Source organism: Dreissena polymorpha, chromosome 1, assembly GCF_020536995.1.
Source record: "Dreissena polymorpha isolate Duluth1 chromosome 1, UMN_Dpol_1.0, whole genome shotgun sequence".
Classification (NCBI taxonomy): domain Eukaryota; kingdom Metazoa; phylum Mollusca; class Bivalvia; order Myida; family Dreissenidae; genus Dreissena; species Dreissena polymorpha.
In genome coordinates this window covers 151931688-151949755 of record NC_068355.1, presented here as the reverse complement: position 1 = coordinate 151949755, position 18068 = coordinate 151931688, and the positions used below count along the sequence as shown (strand labels likewise).

The following is an 18068-nucleotide window of genomic DNA, read 5'->3' as shown; positions in this document are numbered from 1 at the left end:
ATGAACTTATGGGCTGTGCTCTGTGAAAAGGGGATTTAATGCATGTGCGTAAAGTGTCATCCCAGATTCAGGGACGTCACTTTCCACACATGCGTTAAACCTCTTTTTCACAGAGCATGACTCATATGTAATGTAATGCAATACTTAAAAATCTTGAACTTTCATTTTCATAAAAAAAAATTTGCATCTAAAGAATATTGCTTTTAGTACATATTATGTCTATTAATGACATTAAACTCAATATATTTAACTATCATGCTTCTGTAAATAAGTCTGGGCAGTTTTCCTTATATTCCTATATGTAAAGCTTGTAAACACTCTAGAAGTCATATTCTTCAAGTAACTTGGTCAAAACATTTGTCCTAATGTAAAACTAGGTCACTTTGTTATATTAAGAAAAAGCTTGTTAAAATGTCCGAAAACATGGCCGTCTTGTATATTTTAGGCATAATCATGTGCTAATTTGAAGCAATTGGCCAATATGGGGAATGGCAGATTAAGCCTATCATTTAGAATTATCACATTTGAGTCTTGTTCTGAGAAAACTGGGCATAATGCATGTGCGTAAAGTGTCGTCCCAGATTAGCCTGTGCACTCCACACAGGCTAATCAGGGACGACACTTTCCGCTTATATGTCATTTTTCGTTTAAATGAAGTTTCTTTTTAGCAAAAATCCAATTTAATTGGAAAGTGTTGTCCTTGATTAGCCTGTGCGGACTGCACAGGCTGATCTGGGAAGACACTTTACGCACATGCATTATGCCAAGTTTTCTCAGAACACGACTCATAGGATCTGTTTGTTGCCAGGTATGGAAGAGATCTGGGGCTTGGTTCTTTAAAGGCCTGCCAAAGTATGTAATCCCAGAAAAGAAGTCGGAAGTGGGTAAACACGCTGGGAGTGTGAAGGGGAAACTTGAGTATAAGGGATCGCAGAAGAGTGCTGGTGGGACAGCTGTGCACACATACAACAACTGGAGTAAGGGTCGAGGGAGCCAAGGTACTGCAGGGTCAGGGTGACCCATGTTGTTTAGGGATGGCCAAGGTGTTGGGTCCACCCTGAGACTCTGGGCGGACTCTGAATATATAATCCCAATGCAACAAGACTTGTGTACATGGTTTTCATGGTATAAAGCTTATATCTCAATTTATTCTGTAGACATCCATGAAATAATGTCAGTATTTTCATGAAATTATTTGATGTGTAATAAAGCTCTATAAAAATATGCTTCCTCAGTACCATCCTATGGATTGAGATTTGTTCCTTAAGTTATTATCATTATGCCCCCCTTCGAAGAAGAGGGGGTATATTGCTTTGCTCATGTCGGTTTGTCTGTCGGTCAGTCGGTCAGTCTGTCCGTCCGTCCACCAGGTGGTTGTCAGACAATAACTCAAGAACGCTTGGGCCTAGGATCATGAAACTTCAAAGGTACATTGATCATGACTCGCAGATGACCCCTATTGATTTTGAGGTCACTAGGTCAAAGGTCAAGGTCACTGTGACCAGAAATAGTAAAATGGTTTTTGAATGATAACTCAAGAACGCATAGGCCTAGGATCATGAAACTTCATGGGTAGATTGATCATGACTTGCAGATGACCCTTATAGATTTTGAGGTCACTATGTCAAAGGTCAAGGTCACGGTGACCCGAAATAGTAAAATGGTTTCCGGATGATAACTCAAGAACGCATACGCCTAGGATCATGAAACTTCATGGGTAGATTGATCATGACTCGCAGATGACCCCTATTGATTTTGAGGTCACTAGGTCAAAGGTCAAGGTCACGGTGACCCGGAATAGTAAAACGGTTTTCGGATGATAACTCAAGAACGCATACGCCTAGGATCATGAAACTTCATTGGTAGATTGATCATGACTTGCAGATGACCCCTTTTGATTTTGAGGTCACAAGGTCAAGGTCACGGTGACCCGAAATAGTCAAATGGTTTCCGGATGATAACTCAAGAACGCTTTTGCCTAGGATCATGACACTTCATAGGTACATTGATCATGACCCGCAGATGACCCCTAATGATTTTCAGGTCACTAGGTCAAAGGTCAAGGTCACAGTGACAAAAATCGTATTCACACAATGGTTGCCACTACAACGGACAGCCCATAAGGGGGGCATGCATGTTTTACAAACAGCCCTTGTTGTTAATTGTTTTGATGTTTCAGTTTTATTTGATAAGAATTTATCCTATGATCCTAAAATTCTTAGTTTGTCAAAAATAGAATTTGAATACTTCTGACATCTTTAGCTTTAATTCCCTTACAACAAACTTGTAAAAAATAATGTAAGTGATTAAGCAATGTCATAAAATAAATGAGTTTTTAACCAAACTAGGTACAAGCTATGGAGAGAGCAGTGACCATGAATCGGAGAGCAGTTCAGATGATGATGTCAGTATTGGAAAGAAAAAGGGTCAGAAAGGCTCAGGTTCGTTCTGTTTGTTTTGCTTTGATTGCCATTGCATCAAGTGTTCACAATCTTCCTGTGATGTTTTAAGCATAACAAATATAAGAAGCAAAGGTATGGTCATGGCTCTCAGAGGTTGGTGATTAAAGTTGATGTGAATCAACTCATGGGAGACACTGCTGTTTTCCAAAAGTTCCTTGAAGATACATGTATGTTTACCAAAGTTTGTTTTAAAAAGAGTGTTTCTTTTCAAATGGTTGGTATAAAATAGGAGTTAGAGCCTTACATTGAAGCTATTTCATAAGTTCCGAATATGGGCTAGTGCAAAAATATAACATTTTGCTTTTGACTACTAATTTGTTTATAAGGTTTTTGATGCAATCATGCCAAATTTAATAGTTTAAAAATAACTGATCTTCTGTCTCCAGGAGCTGAAAGCGATGCCATCAGCGTGACCAGCAGCCAGAGCGGCCATTTCTACAACAGCGGGCACATCCGAGACAGCAGGGACAGCAAAAGCAGTGTTGGCAGTGACCGCCATGTTGGAGAACGCTATGGTAGCAGCGACCGATACAGCCGGGACCGCTACAGTCACAGCCATCACAGCGCCACGGAGAGCTCGCGTGACGAAGCTCCAGAGGAAGATAATGACAGTCTTGGTGGTAAGAGTTTGTAGAGGAACTTGCTTCTATATCCTTCCAGGCATCTTGTTTGGGTTTGTGATGTTTTAGAGTAATTTGTCTTTGGGGTGACAGTAATGCTTGCACAGACTCTGGTGGCAGTCTTTCTTAGCTTATTGTGCAAAGGTCTCTTCTTTTCTCATATGTAACAATAAAAGCTGGTTGGGTAATGCTTCAATCTATCAGATCTTTTTCCTTCTGCCGGTTTTTTTTGTGGCCAAACAAATCTTTACTCAGGTGGTGTTTGTTTCAGGTTATTTTTAGCTTATCTATTTAAAAAAATAAATAATTATGAGCTATTGTCATCACCTTGGCGTCTGCGTCTGCTTCGGCATCAGCGTCCAGTTAAGTTTTGTGTTTAGGTCCACTTTTCTCAGAAAGTATCAACGCTATTGCATTCAAACTTGGCACACTAACTTACTTTGATGATGGGACTGGGCAGGCAAAGTAAGATAACTGTGGTGTGCATTTTGACAAAATCATGTGCACTTTTTATACTGAGAAAATTGAAAATTTGGTTAAGTTTTGTGTTTAGGTCCATTTTATTCCTTAAGTATCAAAGCTTTTGCTTTCATACTTGAAACACTTACTAACTATCATAAGGGGACTGTGCAGGCAAAGTTATGTAACTCTGACTGGCATTTTGACATAATTATGTGCCTTTTTTACACTTAGAAAATTGAAAATTTGTTGAAGTTTTGTGTTTAGGTCTACTTTATTCCTAAAGTATCAAAGCCATTGTTTGCATACTTGCAACACTTACTAACTATCTTAAGGGGACTGTGCAGGCAAAGTTATGTAACTCTGACTGGCATTTTGACAGAATTATGGGCCTTTTATACTTAGAAATTGAAAATTTGATTAAGTTTTGTGTTTTGGTCCACTTTACTCCTAAAGAATCATAGATATTGCTTTCATACTTGGAACACTAGCAAACTATCATAAGGGGACAGTACAGGAAAAGTTGCATAACTCTGGTTGTCATTTTGACGGAATTATGGCCTTTTTTTGACTTAGTAACTTTGAATTTATGTTTAAATTTTGTGTTTCGATCCACTTTACTTCTAAAGTATCAAGGCTATTGCTTTCAAATTTCAAATACTTTCATGCTATCATGACGGTAATGTACCTGGCAAGTTTAATTTTACCTTGACATTGACCTTTGAATGACCTTGACTCTCAAGGTCAGATTATTAAATTTGGCTAAAATTGCCATAACTTCTTTATTTATGATTAGATTTGATTGATACTTTGACATAACAACTCTTACCTGACATGCCACAATAGACTCCACCCAAACCATCCCCCACGCCCCCCCACCCCACACCAGAATGCCCCCATCCCAATTTTTTTTTCCATTTTTTTTTAAAGATCATCTAATAAATGACTACACCCTCACAATATACCCCCCTCCCACCCCCCCACCGCCCCCCCCCAAATTTTGTTTTTATACCCCCATGTATAGGAGTCATTTTGTCGGTCAGTCGGTCGGTCTGTCCCGAAATTTCTGATCTTCACCAAACTTGGTCACAAGTTGTATCTTGATGAAGTATAGGTCAAGTTTGAATATGGGTCATGCCGGGTCAAAAACAAGGTCACGGGGTCACTTAGTGTGTTTTATATTGAAAGTTTGCCTGGGCCATAACTACGTCATTTATCGTTAGATTTTTAAATAGCTTGGTACATTTGTTCACCATCATGGGACGGTGTGTCGCGTGAAAAAAGTACGTCGATATCTCCAAGGTTAAGGTCACACTTGGAGTTCAAGGATCAAATGCTTGTCCAGGCCATAACTTTATCATTTATTGTGAGATTTTAAAATCATTTGGCAAATTTGTTCACCCTCATGGGACGGTGTGTTGCGCGAAAGAATTACGTCGATATCTCGAAGGTCAAGTTCACAAGATAAAAAATGGTCATAAATGATCTTGTCTGGGCAATAACTATGTCGTTCATTGTGAGATTTTAAAATCATTTAGCAAATTTGTTCACCATCATTGGACGGTGTGTCGCGCGAAAGAATTACGTCGATGTCTCCAAGGTCAAGGTCACATTTTGAGTTCAAAGGTCAAAAATGGCCATAAATGAGCTTGTCTGGGCCATAACTGTGTCGTTCATTGTGAGATGTTAAAATCATTTGGCATATTTGTTCACCATCATTGGACGGTGTGTCGCGCAAGAATTACGTTGATAACTCCAAGGTCAAGGTCACACTTTGAGTTCAAAGGTAAAAAATTGCCATTATGTCATTTATTGTGAGATTTTAAAAATACCTGGTACATTTGTTCACAATCATGGGACGATGTGTCATGCGAAAGAATTATGTCGATAACTGCAAGGTCTAGGTCACACTTGGAGTTCAAAAGTAAAAAAAATGGCCATAAATTTGGACGGCATGTCATGCGAAAGAATTCAAGAGTTCAAAGGTCGAAATGGCCATAAATGATAATGGCATTATAATTCTTAAAAATCGCCATAAATTTGATTCTCTTGTTTTGTGAAGACAGCATGCAAAATAGTCTGTGTCCATGCAGCACATGGGGGTATACGTCACGTCTGTGACAAAGCTCTAGTTAATTTTGTTTTTATTTTTTGAAACACGATAAAAAAAAAAATATATATTTATTTTTTAAAATACTGTCCAACCATCCCGACCAAGAATACCCCCCCCCCCCCCCAAAAAAAAATAAAAAAATATATTTTTTCATTTTTTTTGCTTATTTTTGGAAGATAATGTAATAAATGACCACACACCCAAACCATACACCCCTTTCCACCCCACCTCTCCCTCCTTTGTGATTGAAGTAATGAGATAGGTCCCTTCACCTGTAAAAGAAAAAAAAGATGAGCGGTCTGCACCCGCAAGGCGGTGCTCTTGTTTTAATTGTGACAGAATGTTATCTTTGGTAACCCCTGAAAGCAAAGTGTGAAACAGAGTTTATTATATGTCTGAAAATTAATCAGCTGATAAGTAGGTTTTTTTGCATTTAATGTTTTATGGTCATGAAGCAAACTTTCTCTACATTTCTCTCGGAGTTAAACTGAAACTTAAAATCTGTTTGCACCATGATGTGTAGATGTTCCCATCATAATTTTCATCCCCAATGATCCACAAGTTTCTGAGAAAAATCCCCTTGAACATAGTTGACAATACTGTGGGGTAGGTGGGGGTATGAACATAGTTGACAATACTGTGGGGTAGGTGGGGGTATTTGGCTTGTTGATGAGAAACTCGAGGTTTATACTAAGAAATTGTTGGATCATTTCCCTTTACTGCTTTTTTGACATCAAGTTTCCGTCTCAACTCCAAAGACATACTTAATTCATTGAAAAATTTGGGAGAAAAAGATTTCACGCTGGTTGTATGTCACTTTGACAATATACCTGTGAAAGCTACAGTTGACTGTCTGCATAATTATAATACATTAACATAAGTTAACATTATTATTATACCTTAGTTCAAATTGACTGCCTTCATAATGCCATAGGGTTAAAGGTTTATTTAGGCTGTGTGTGAATGTTGAAACCTTGCATCTAAGAACTATTGCCCAGGTCAGACCTAAGAAATACATTGTTAACTCTCTAGAGGCCAACTTTATCACTAAATCTCCATGAAACTTTGTCAGAATGTTTCTCTTGAAATGTCTGGACTATTTTCAAATCTGGATCATTTGAATCCAAAAACTAGTCCCCAGGTCAAATCTTAGAAAAACTTTTTTGCAACTTTAGAGGCCAACTTCATTACTTAATCAAAATGAAACTTATTTAATAATTGATGAAAGGTGCTTCAAGATACATCTTGATTAGTTTCAACTGAATATGGTTAATATTCTTGTAGAAAAGGCTGTCTCATTAAAAAAAGATTTTCATTTTTTGTATTTTGGGAAAAAAAAGCTTAACAATGAAAATGTAAATATTGTTCTTGCAATTAACATAAAATAAATCAATTAGATGTTGTGTTTTGGTGCTAAAAATCAATTTGGAAATTATGTGTGAATTTTATTAAACAGTTTAGTGATATGTAGAATATTCATATGCTAATGCACTGGCTGGTCTCCTGCTACCTTGGCAGAATGAGGCATTAGACTAATTATGCCCCCCTTCGGTATATTGCTTTGCTCATGTCGGTCGGTCGGTCAGTATGTCGGTCCGTCCACCAGGTGGTTGTCGGATGATAACTCAAGAACGCATACGCCTATGATCATGAAACTTCATAGGTAGATTGATCATGACTCGTAGATGACCCCTATTGATTTTGAGGTCACTAGGTCAAAGGTTTAGGTCACGGTGACCCGAAATAGTAAAATGGTTTCCGGATAATAACTCAAGAACGCATACGCCTAGGATCATGAAACTTCATGGGTAGATTGATCATGACTTGCAGATGACCCCTATTGATTTTGAGGTCACTAGGTCAAAGGTCAAGGTCACGGTGACCCGAAATAGTCAAATGGTTTCCGGATGATAACTCAAGAATGCATACGCCTAGGATCATGAAACTTTATGGGTAGATTGATCATGACTCCCAGATGACCCCTATTGATTTTGAGGTAACTGGGTCAAAGGTCAAGGTCACGGTGACCCGAAATAGTCAAATGGTTTCCGGATGATAACTCAAGAATGCATACCCCTAGGATCATAAAACTTCATGGGTAGATTGATCAAGACTCACAGATGACCCCTATTGATTTTGAGGTCACTAGGTCAAAGGTCACGGTCACGGTGACCCGAAATAGTAAAATGGTTTTCGGATGATAACTCAAGAACACATACGCCTAGGATCATGAAACTTCATGGGTAGATTGATCATGACTTGCAGATGACCCCTATTGATTTTGAGGTCACTAGGTCAACGGTCAAGGTCACGGTGACCCGAAATAGTAAAATGGTTTCCGGATGATAACTCAAGAACGCATACGCCTAGGATCATGAAACTTCATGGGTAGATTGATCATGACTTGCAGATGACCCCTATTGACTTTGAGGTCACACGGTCAAAGGTCAAGGTCCGATGACCCTAAATAGTAAAATGGTTTCCGGATGATAACTCAAGAATGCATACGCCTAGGATCATGAAACTTCATGGGTAGATTGATCAAGACTCGCAGATGACCCCTATTGAGTTTGAGGTCACTAGGTCAAAGGTCAAGGTCACGGTGACCCGAAATAGTAAAATGGTTTCCGGATAATAACTCAAGAATGCATACGCCTAGGATCATGAAACTTCATGGGTGGATTGATCATGACTCGCAGATGACCCCTATTGATTTTGAGGTCACTAGGTCAAAGGTCAAGGTCACAGTGACCCGAAATTGTAAAATGGTTTCCGGATGATAACTCAAGAACGCATATGCCTAGAATCATGAAACTTCATAGCTAGATTGATCATGACTCGCAGATGACCCCTATTGATTTTGAGGTCACAAGGTCAAAGGTCAAGGTCACGGTGACCCGAAATAGTAAAATGATTTTTGGATGATAACTCAAGAATGCTTTTGCCTAGGATTATGACACTTCATAGGTACATTGATCGTGACTCGCAGATGACCCCTATTGATTTTCAGGTCACTAGGTCAAAGGTCAAGGTCACAGTGACAAAAATCGTATTCACACAATGGCTGCCACTACAATGGACAGCCCATATTTTATTCTGTTTCCACACTGTCCAGTTAAGAGACTTACAAATTGAATTTTGACACATGTTCATTCATAATGATGTATAAGCCTTTGTTTTTGTGCCAGTAAATACTATGTTTATGGAAATGACGAGAGAATTTAACATTTAAAAAACCAATGTAATATGATATGGCAACAGGACAGTTGTGATTTGCTGGGTCAATTCTATTTAGCTTGACCATCCAAGATGTTGATAGCTTTGACAAACTGGTGGTCTGAAACATTGAGAAAATGTCACGGTTCACTGACAATAAATCAAACATGTAATTCTTGCTACGCATCTTGCATTTAATTTTGTCAATTCAAATTATACATAAAAATATAATTAATTTTTAATCTGCTTGTTAATTGAAAAACAGCAACACAGTTTGTATGTATAAAACAATGTTAATACATAAATAGGATCAAGCATATTAAAATATCAACTTAGATTTAGTTTCCTTTACTGTACAGGATTTGTAAAGTTAGGTTAATATTTGTGTATTGAACAAAAATAACAACAGCGTAAAGAAAAGTTTATTTGGGGATGTTCTATTCAAACCCTGAGAGTTCAGATTTCCTCAAATGCCAAGTAAAGATTGTAAATTTCAACCCACTCCTCTGGTTAGTTTTCAGAGCGCACATATAATTAACTTTTGAGCTTAATGTCTCATTTGTACATGCATAACTGTATTAACTCCAAACCAACTAGTACAAGTGGTAGGCCAGTATTAAATGGACTGGTGTTCACTGTTTACACCATTTCACAACCCCATCTGATACTGGTCAGTATCTTAGCAAGTGGCCAAAGTTGGGAGTGGAATTAATGGTCTATTACATAACTGACTTCTGTGTGTGGTAAACACATGATACTGGTCATGTGGTAAAGTTGCACTTGTATTCATTTGCCCAATACACAACACTAGCCTTGGCTATTTTTAATCAGATTGCATTGCTATCTATGGTGGTCATTGACTAGGGGAGTTAACTGCTATAAATAACATGTTTCATTACCAATTAATTAATAAATAAAACATTACGAATTGTGTGCATGTTTCACATATTGTCAAATAAGTCAAAATGTGTTAAAGGAATCCAAAAAATAAAAGACTCAATCATATAATGGATATAATTGATTAGTATAGCTCCTGATTGGTTTTTGTACTATTAATTGGATACATTTCACAGGTCATTGACATAAGTGTCATAAATTGTAGACAGAATGTATAGAGAATTTCATCTTAGTATTAATAAGTAAATGATTCCATGATACTTATTGGATTTTATTTCAAGGTCACAGTGACAAAAAACATATTCACACAATGGCTGTCACTACAACGGAGAGCCCATATGGGGGGCATGCATGTTTTACAAACAGCCCTTGTTTTTGCATGATTCAGGTCATTCAGTGTGTTTGCCATTAAAACTGTTCCTTTTTGCTTAGGATGTCAATTGCATAATAGTCTTTGAATGCCACAAGGTAAATATTTGTTATTTTTGGAATGGTGGTCATTTTAATGACAATGACCTCAGCATAGTTATTGGAAATATTTGCTGTGAAATTGAGCCATGTCCTGTGATATTTGCCACACGCAGCCTTGTTCTGAAGAATGAATAACAAAATTAATGGTTGTGTTTGGTGGCTGTTGTCAGTGAAAAATTGGAAAAGGAAATGGTAGAAAATAATTACCTAGCTGATGACAAATACATTTGGTTTTCGTGGTTCTGCGTTAGAGGATGATTTATTCTGAATGTGCCCATAATCCTGAATAGTGCTTTATTTTGTCCCAGTTTAACCTATTACAGTTTGCACTTTGCCAGTGAATGTGTTTCTATCCAATTAACCTTCAGATATTACTTTACCTAACCTAATGTCCATTTTACTCATATTTATATTATATAATCACATGTTAATCAATCTTACCCAGCCTTATGTTTCTGTTTCGTTTCCCAGGTTACGGTTCAGTTACTTATCCACGTCGACCTTCGTCCTCCTCCTCTGGCCAACATCGTAGAGAAACACCCAGACACAGACAATACTAACTCTTACAAATTAAAATCTCTCGCATTGCATTGCACATCTTTGAATCTTTGCTCTAAATATGTCTTCTTTGCTGGCTGTGTTTGTGTGTCAAAGAATGTTGCCATGCACATGTACAGCTTTCTTTGTGGACAAAAATTTGTGGTACTTGAACTTGTGGTGTATTTTGTTGTTGTGCTTATAAAAAGTAATATTAATTGACTTACTGATGCTATTGTAAACTCCTTGATCTTTATGAAAGTCAACACCAAAATGTAGTAATTTAATTTTATTTCATCTCCCATAAGCAAAGAAAACAGATATTTTTATGTAAATCTTATTATTGTTTATTCCAGTTTCAAATGAACACAAATATCGCCTGTAATAAGCTTGATAATTTTCTTATGCTGTAAAGATTGACATGCAACATTTAAATTGACAACAACAGGATCAGCTGAGCTTGTTTCTTATTGTTTATCCTATAGCAGTATGTTACCTTGCATGGTCATGCATGTTTTTTTATAATGGTTGAATGATAAGTATAGCAGGGATTTTACTCTATATAAAGTTGGTACCGTAAAAAGGCACCATTCGAATAAGACTATTTTTTCTGATTTCAAATTTAAAAAATCCCAATTCACAAAAAATCACAATCAGCAGAAAAAATTGCGAAGAGTTACATACCCACATATTAATCCCATTTTGTCAAATCATCGCTGTCTACACAATAGGTCAGTTTACTAACTTAATCCAGTTTTGTCTGTTTACTGAATATGGCACAATAACGGCTTCTATAATTAATCATCTAAAAAAACATTACAATAAAGATACTGGATGTTTGATTTGAAATTAATTAAGGGTAAATATCGATTCAAAATAATTTGTAATTTAATTTAGTGAAAATGAAAAACGCAAATTTTAACAGGAATCAGAAGGTGAAAGTTGTTTCTTCACTACGTAGTTTAATACAAAAATCAATACACCGATGCAACCCATGCCATAATATGGCGTTTTACATAAGCTGCACAGTGTTCATATTGGCACAAAGGATGAACAAAAAATACATGTGTATTGTTTATTTGAAACTAGAATTTGATAATGTAGCATTAATCTCCAAAATTTAATTCAAAGTGTGTTTTGGATTACAAATTTATTATGATCATTTGAGAATACAACAAAACATTTACTGTTTTTGGTAATTAAAAAAATAATAGTTTGTAACCACGCTCTACGTGTCAAAATAGATGTTTTGACTATATAAAGCATGAAATGCTAAATTTCCATGAGGACTACACTACGTTGCCATCATCAGTTTCTTAAGTAACTGGCCACATTTGCTTGTGGAGGAGTAAACCGTAAGGACTGATTAGTGTGTCAAGTAAAGATAACTGCCAAACAACCACTGAAATTATCTGTTGGTAGTGACACTGGGTTATTCACGCATAATTGGTTCACAATTGTTCACAGCTGCAGAGCGTTGGAGCCATACTCTTATACTGCTTGTTAAGTAGTATGTAACCCATTTTGGTATAAAATGAAAATAGCCAAACAAATAACAGGTACTGCTAATCACTCACGCATTTATAAAATTTTGACTTAAAAATTTGGGATAACAAATGTAATATTGAGTCCAGTGCATAGTTATGGGATGTTGATTATAGCTACCTTTCATCAACAGTAGAGTCTACTGACGCAAACCTGGTTCAGTCAGAGGCAGGGTATCTTACGGAACATTAGGCTCCGAGTCCTGATTTAGACAGTTGATAATCTGAAGCATGGCTTCAGTAATAAGAGTATTTAGTTAAATAAACTCTTTGTTTAATGTTAATAGAAACAGGATTTCACTGGAAATCACTTACCACTTTCATGTTGTTATGCAACTTATTATTTGAACATGTTTCATTAAGTTTTCAGCATAATAACTATATATTTTCCAATTTAAATGAGAACGCCCTAATTTTTCCAATTTAACCAGAACCATTTTCAAAGTGGTGAGGAAAAACGCTGTTTAAAAACATGTTTGGAATATTGGAGATTTAAAGATTTTCATAATTTTTAAGTGTTTGTGAAATAATTAAGTGTTTGTGATGTATTTTAATTTCTATTTCTGAGCTTTTCCTTAATTGCTAAATAGGGTGCTTTTACATATATTTAAAATTACAAGGGAATTTAGCTTTAGTGTTGTGAAATAGTTAATTGTTCTGTGTATTTCATTCTCTATTACATGTGTATGTGTCTAGTTATTAGTTATGTAAGTCAACATAGCAAAGTCCTTTTTTTGCAATATTATATTAATTGGTGGCTTTGATCTCATTATTTTAAAAGTGTATTTTCTATAAGCCATAGCACAATTTACATTGTGAGTATCATCATTCTGGCAATATACTTGCAATTCACAAAACTAAGTCCAAAGTTATCATTCTATTATTAAATATTGAAAACAAAACATTTTTAACTTATTAGTAAATAATGTTTTATGAATAAGGACACTAACAAGGTCAACAACAAATGACTCATTTTATTTAATAAAGAGGATTTTTTAGAAAAAGTAAGTAACAAGTCGGAAAAAAATATTGTTAAGGCTGTAATAAGTCTCTTTTATTGCCCATTTGACATGAAACTTAATCAGAACAATTATATTATCTTCATGCAACAATGTAAAGGACATTTTTTTCTAATAACATCCTGTTGGAGTTCTTAACTGGCATATATAGGGTCATAAACTTTATCACAAGAAGAGAAAGCATGTGAACAATCTAGAAGTCACATTGATTGCCCAATCTTTATGCAACTTGGTCAGTCTTAAATATATCTATGTATATATATATATATATATATATACAAGTCCTAAACGGGGTATACTTGGTCACAATTTCCAGAGTAAGAAAATGCATGTGAACACTATAGAAGTCATGCAAATCTATTGCCCAATCTGTCCAAATAACATATAGTCTGAAACTGGGTCATGTTGCAAAAAGAACCTATTCACTGTATCAAAATGTAGAAAAGACCTCTGAATTTTCTAGGGGTCCCCATAACAGCCAAATTTTCATTAAACTAAGTCAGAACATTTTTACGTATTGATATCTTGGCCAATTTCAAAACTTTGTTATCTAAGATCTGAAACAAGACCTCTAGCTTGTATTAATGAACAATCTTTTGAACACATTTATTCATACATTTGTCTCCATGACATTTTGGCAAACTTCAAAAACATTTTCAGTTTGGGGTCAAATATCTAGTCACTAGTAAAATGCAATTCAAATTTTATGAGCAACTACCTTGTATACTAAAATCGGTAAAATGGCCTAGGGGAAAAGGGCCCCCCATGTTATATTTATATACGAATTATATTATTCCATAATATGATATTTATGTAAAAGTTTTATGTAAATTATTCAGAGGTCATATCCTATATCTTGTCATTAAAAAGTTTTCTGTCATGCTTTATGTGTAAATGTATTTGTTATCTAATAACTTTGAAAGATATATGTTCCGATACATTTTACCATATCGATAAAAATGTAAATATGTTAGCATGAGAACTTAATATTAACTTCAAAATAATGATTTTGTATGCCCTTGAAGGAGGACATATAGTGATCGGACCGTCCGTACATCCGTCTGTCTGTCTTTCTGTCACACTTTGCATTTAGGTTTCGCATTTTGGTTTCGAAATATGCTCAATACTTCTATGTCATGCTAATAACTTCTGTGTCACTTCAGATAGCAACTTGATGTTTGGCATGCATGTGTATGTCATTGAGCTGCACATTTTGAGTAATGAAAGGTCAATGTCAATGTCATCCTTCAAGGTCAAATATACCGGTATGGCTTCAAAGCGGCGCAAAAGGGGGCACTGTGTTTCTGACAAACACATCTCTTGTTTTACCTATTTTACTTTGCTACATTTTAAAATCATATTCAATGTTTTATATTGTTTCTTTAAATAATTTATACTTAATATGTTTCTTACATGTATTCTGTACATGTACTGTTTTGTCCTGTATTTTATTAAAAAGTTAGGTGTGAGCGAAAAGTGCAATCATGCTTTTTATATTAGTCAAATAGACAATCAAAATATTTCTACATCAGTCCTAAAAATGCTTACAGTAGTTCTCAATATATATGCAAATATTATAGAAACACCTTATAGGCTCTGCTTACAACATATTGTTAACTCTGTCAGTGCTGGAACCGAATTTTGAAGGCCTTTGCAAACAGTTTGGATCCAGATGAGACGCCACAAAACATGGCGTCTCATCAGGATTCAAACTGTTTGCTATTCTGAAAGTATTCTTTGAAATTTTTGTGTAGAAAATGCTAATTTTAGAAATTCAGCAGACAGCATTTTAGCAGAAGACAAATTTCCCAGCATGCAAAGGGTTAAGACCACATTGAATGTCTGAACAGCCATTTCCTTGATTCTGAACAGATTTTCACTAGCTTCTCGCTGGCAAAGCAACACCAAGCAGAAAGTACATGAAATGTTATTCTTAGAGCATGAGTCATACACATGGATAGATTATATATTTGTCTATTTAAAACAAAAATTGGACAAGGTGCCTTGACAGGGTTTCACAAATGTCTTAAGTAGTCATTTGTTATTTTATCCAATCATCAAGAATTTATTACACATGTTTAGCAGTTAAACTATTGTAAAGATGTGCACATGGCATCTGCAGAATTATTGCTGTATTTAAAGAGACTCATGGTTACATTTTTGATTTTCCATATGTGTCTTATTCTGATAAAACTGGGCATAATACATGTGCTTAAAGTGTCGTCCCACATAAGCCTGTGCAGTCTGCACAGGCTAATCAATGACAACACTTTCCGCCGAAACTTGATTTTCGGTAAGAAGGGACTTCCTTGAAACTAAATATACCATTAAAGCTGAACGTGTCGTTCCTGATAAGTCTGTGCACAGGCTAATCTGGGACAACACTACGCACATGAATTAAGCCCAGTTTTCTCAGAACAAGACACATATAGTCAAAATTAATCCTCAATCAATAGCTGGGTAGAATTACTTCAAATTACTTACATGTATGGAACAATCTGCATCATTTTTTTGCCACTCGGCAGTCACTTCAATAGGTTGTAGGAATCTTTTTTGGTGGGATACATACCAATTGAAACTCCTTGTTTAATTTATCTGTTTAATGGTGTTCATTGATGAAAACCTAGCTGTTATTATGCCGCCATTTGAATAATGCCATGTATAGCACTAGCATTGTCCATTTTTATGTGTGTGCCAAAGTTCCTGGCTCTATTATTTTAATATTTGATTGTCTGGTATTCAATCCATGTACACAAGATTGGAAAGTTTATGATAATTTATTGCTAAATGAATTGCTACACACATATTATGAAAAGGTTCAACAATATACATTTATATACAGTATGCAGTATTAAAATACATCAATGATACACTCATGCACACAATATTAAATGTTACATGCAATCAGACCTACTTAATAGTTGAATGTCATCCATACAGCTCTCAAGATCTTCCACAATAATATAACGAAAAACATTGTGAAAAAATGGCAGCTCTAAGATGGAATACAAGAACAGGTGTTTATTTGTTGACAGAATCAAAGTTTCAGAAATAAGTTATAATAGTCTCTAAAAAGCATGTTATGGAATTGAATTGTGCATTATGCCATTGACAATAGAACGGGTAAGAGCATATTCATCAAGAGGATTATTGGGAACAGCCACCCGTTAAAACATCAGTCTCATAAAATAACTTTAATTTTGCCTTGTGTGCTGATGATTGGAGGTGGTAAAAAGTGTTGGTAATTAACAACTTATATTTCTTATCTATAGGCTTATTATCCCCCACTGTAGGCGGATGGATATTGTTTTGGTGTTGTCCGTCCGTCCATCTTTCCCTCCGTTTGTACTTCTGTCCGTCCGGCACTTTTGTGTCCGGAGCCATATCTTGGAAGTGCTTTGGCAGATTTCAGTGAAATTTGGCATGAGTATATATATATGGATAAGAGGATGATGCACGCCAAATGGCATTGTACACCATCGAATAATAACGGAGTTATGGCCCTTTGTGTTTTGAAAAAATGCTTTTTTTGTGTGTCTGGAGCCATATCTTGTGTCCAGAAGTACAATGGCGGGGATATCAAATCAACACATTTGCTTATTTATAAATACAACACAGACATGAAGAGACATACAAATAAAACAAAATCGAATAGTTTTTTAAATATTCGAACAATTTAATATTGATTGCCATTGCTAGTTAAAAGCCTTTTATTCTTAAACATTTGTTTATTGAAATCTTTTAATAGTAACATTATGGCCTATTATTACACTTTTCTTAAAAAATAGTTATATTGCATATGTGTTTGTTTTGTAGCAAGTCTGACTGTAGTTGCAGGTATATGTTGTCATTTGAGAATTTACTGTTTTGTATTAATATTGTGGAAGCATAATAAACAATAAAATTCATGGCTATTTTATGTTCTCTATTTCATGTTAATTTGAAATCGATATTACCATAGTTGTAAAAAAACAACAACATTTATATGGAGAGAGCATTGTTAAATTATTTTGTCAACCATTATCAATCTCTCTAGGCCATTAAATGGCAAGTTAATCATAATAAGTACAGACTTTCTCCTAGATGAACTATTCTAGCATGAGTAATGTTTATCTACATGTCAAATTATTAAATGTTTCAGTAGATAAGGGAAATAATTATTCATTTGTTACTTGTATGTCCTCTTCCAACATTTCCCAGGAGGGGATTTGAGGTTTCCCTTTTTACATCTCTCCAGTTGTCTATTTATCTGCCCACAAAACTGGACCCTTTAACTTGGATAGCACAGAAAGTAATGAAGATACTTTGATACAACTTTACATACTTATATACTATGGCAAGAAAAGAGCTATGCTGGAGCATTTTTATCTTCACCAGTTATCGAAAGTCAACTAAACAACATGAAATATACTAAATACTATGATCACTCAAAAACTCATACTCAAAAATACATGTTAAGATCATAGACTTAAAATACACATGAAGGTTTATGGGCAAACTTTTTTGCCAGAGGTATGATTTTGAATGATTTAAAAAAACAACATTAAATGTGTACAGAAATAAGGGTAATGTAAAGGTGATGTTCAAGTGTATGTATATCTAAAATAAAAAAATAAAGTTAACAAAAAATTGTTTTATTATACCTAAGCAATTTGAGTCAAAACACAATTTGTCAAAGTACTTTGTTAATTAGTAACCGTATTCCTAAAATACAATTTATAGGGTTTTTC

General features: G+C 35.4%; 1 protein-coding gene across 8 annotated transcripts in view; it reads left to right on the top strand.

Annotated features, from left to right (window-relative positions):
* The window catches only part of LOC127856201 (double C2-like domain-containing protein beta), a 75655-nt gene that overhangs the window by 40195 nt on the left and 17392 nt on the right, over window positions 1–18068 (top strand). For all 8 annotated transcript variants that reach the window (XM_052392270.1, XM_052392285.1, XM_052392278.1 and 5 more), the window contains 3 exons: window positions 809–998; window positions 2349–2441; window positions 2849–3082. In XM_052392270.1, coding sequence (XP_052248230.1) covers window positions 809–998; window positions 2349–2441; window positions 2849–3082 — 517 coding nt within the window. The remainder of the gene's footprint in view (window positions 1–808; window positions 999–2348; window positions 2442–2848; window positions 3083–18068) is intronic.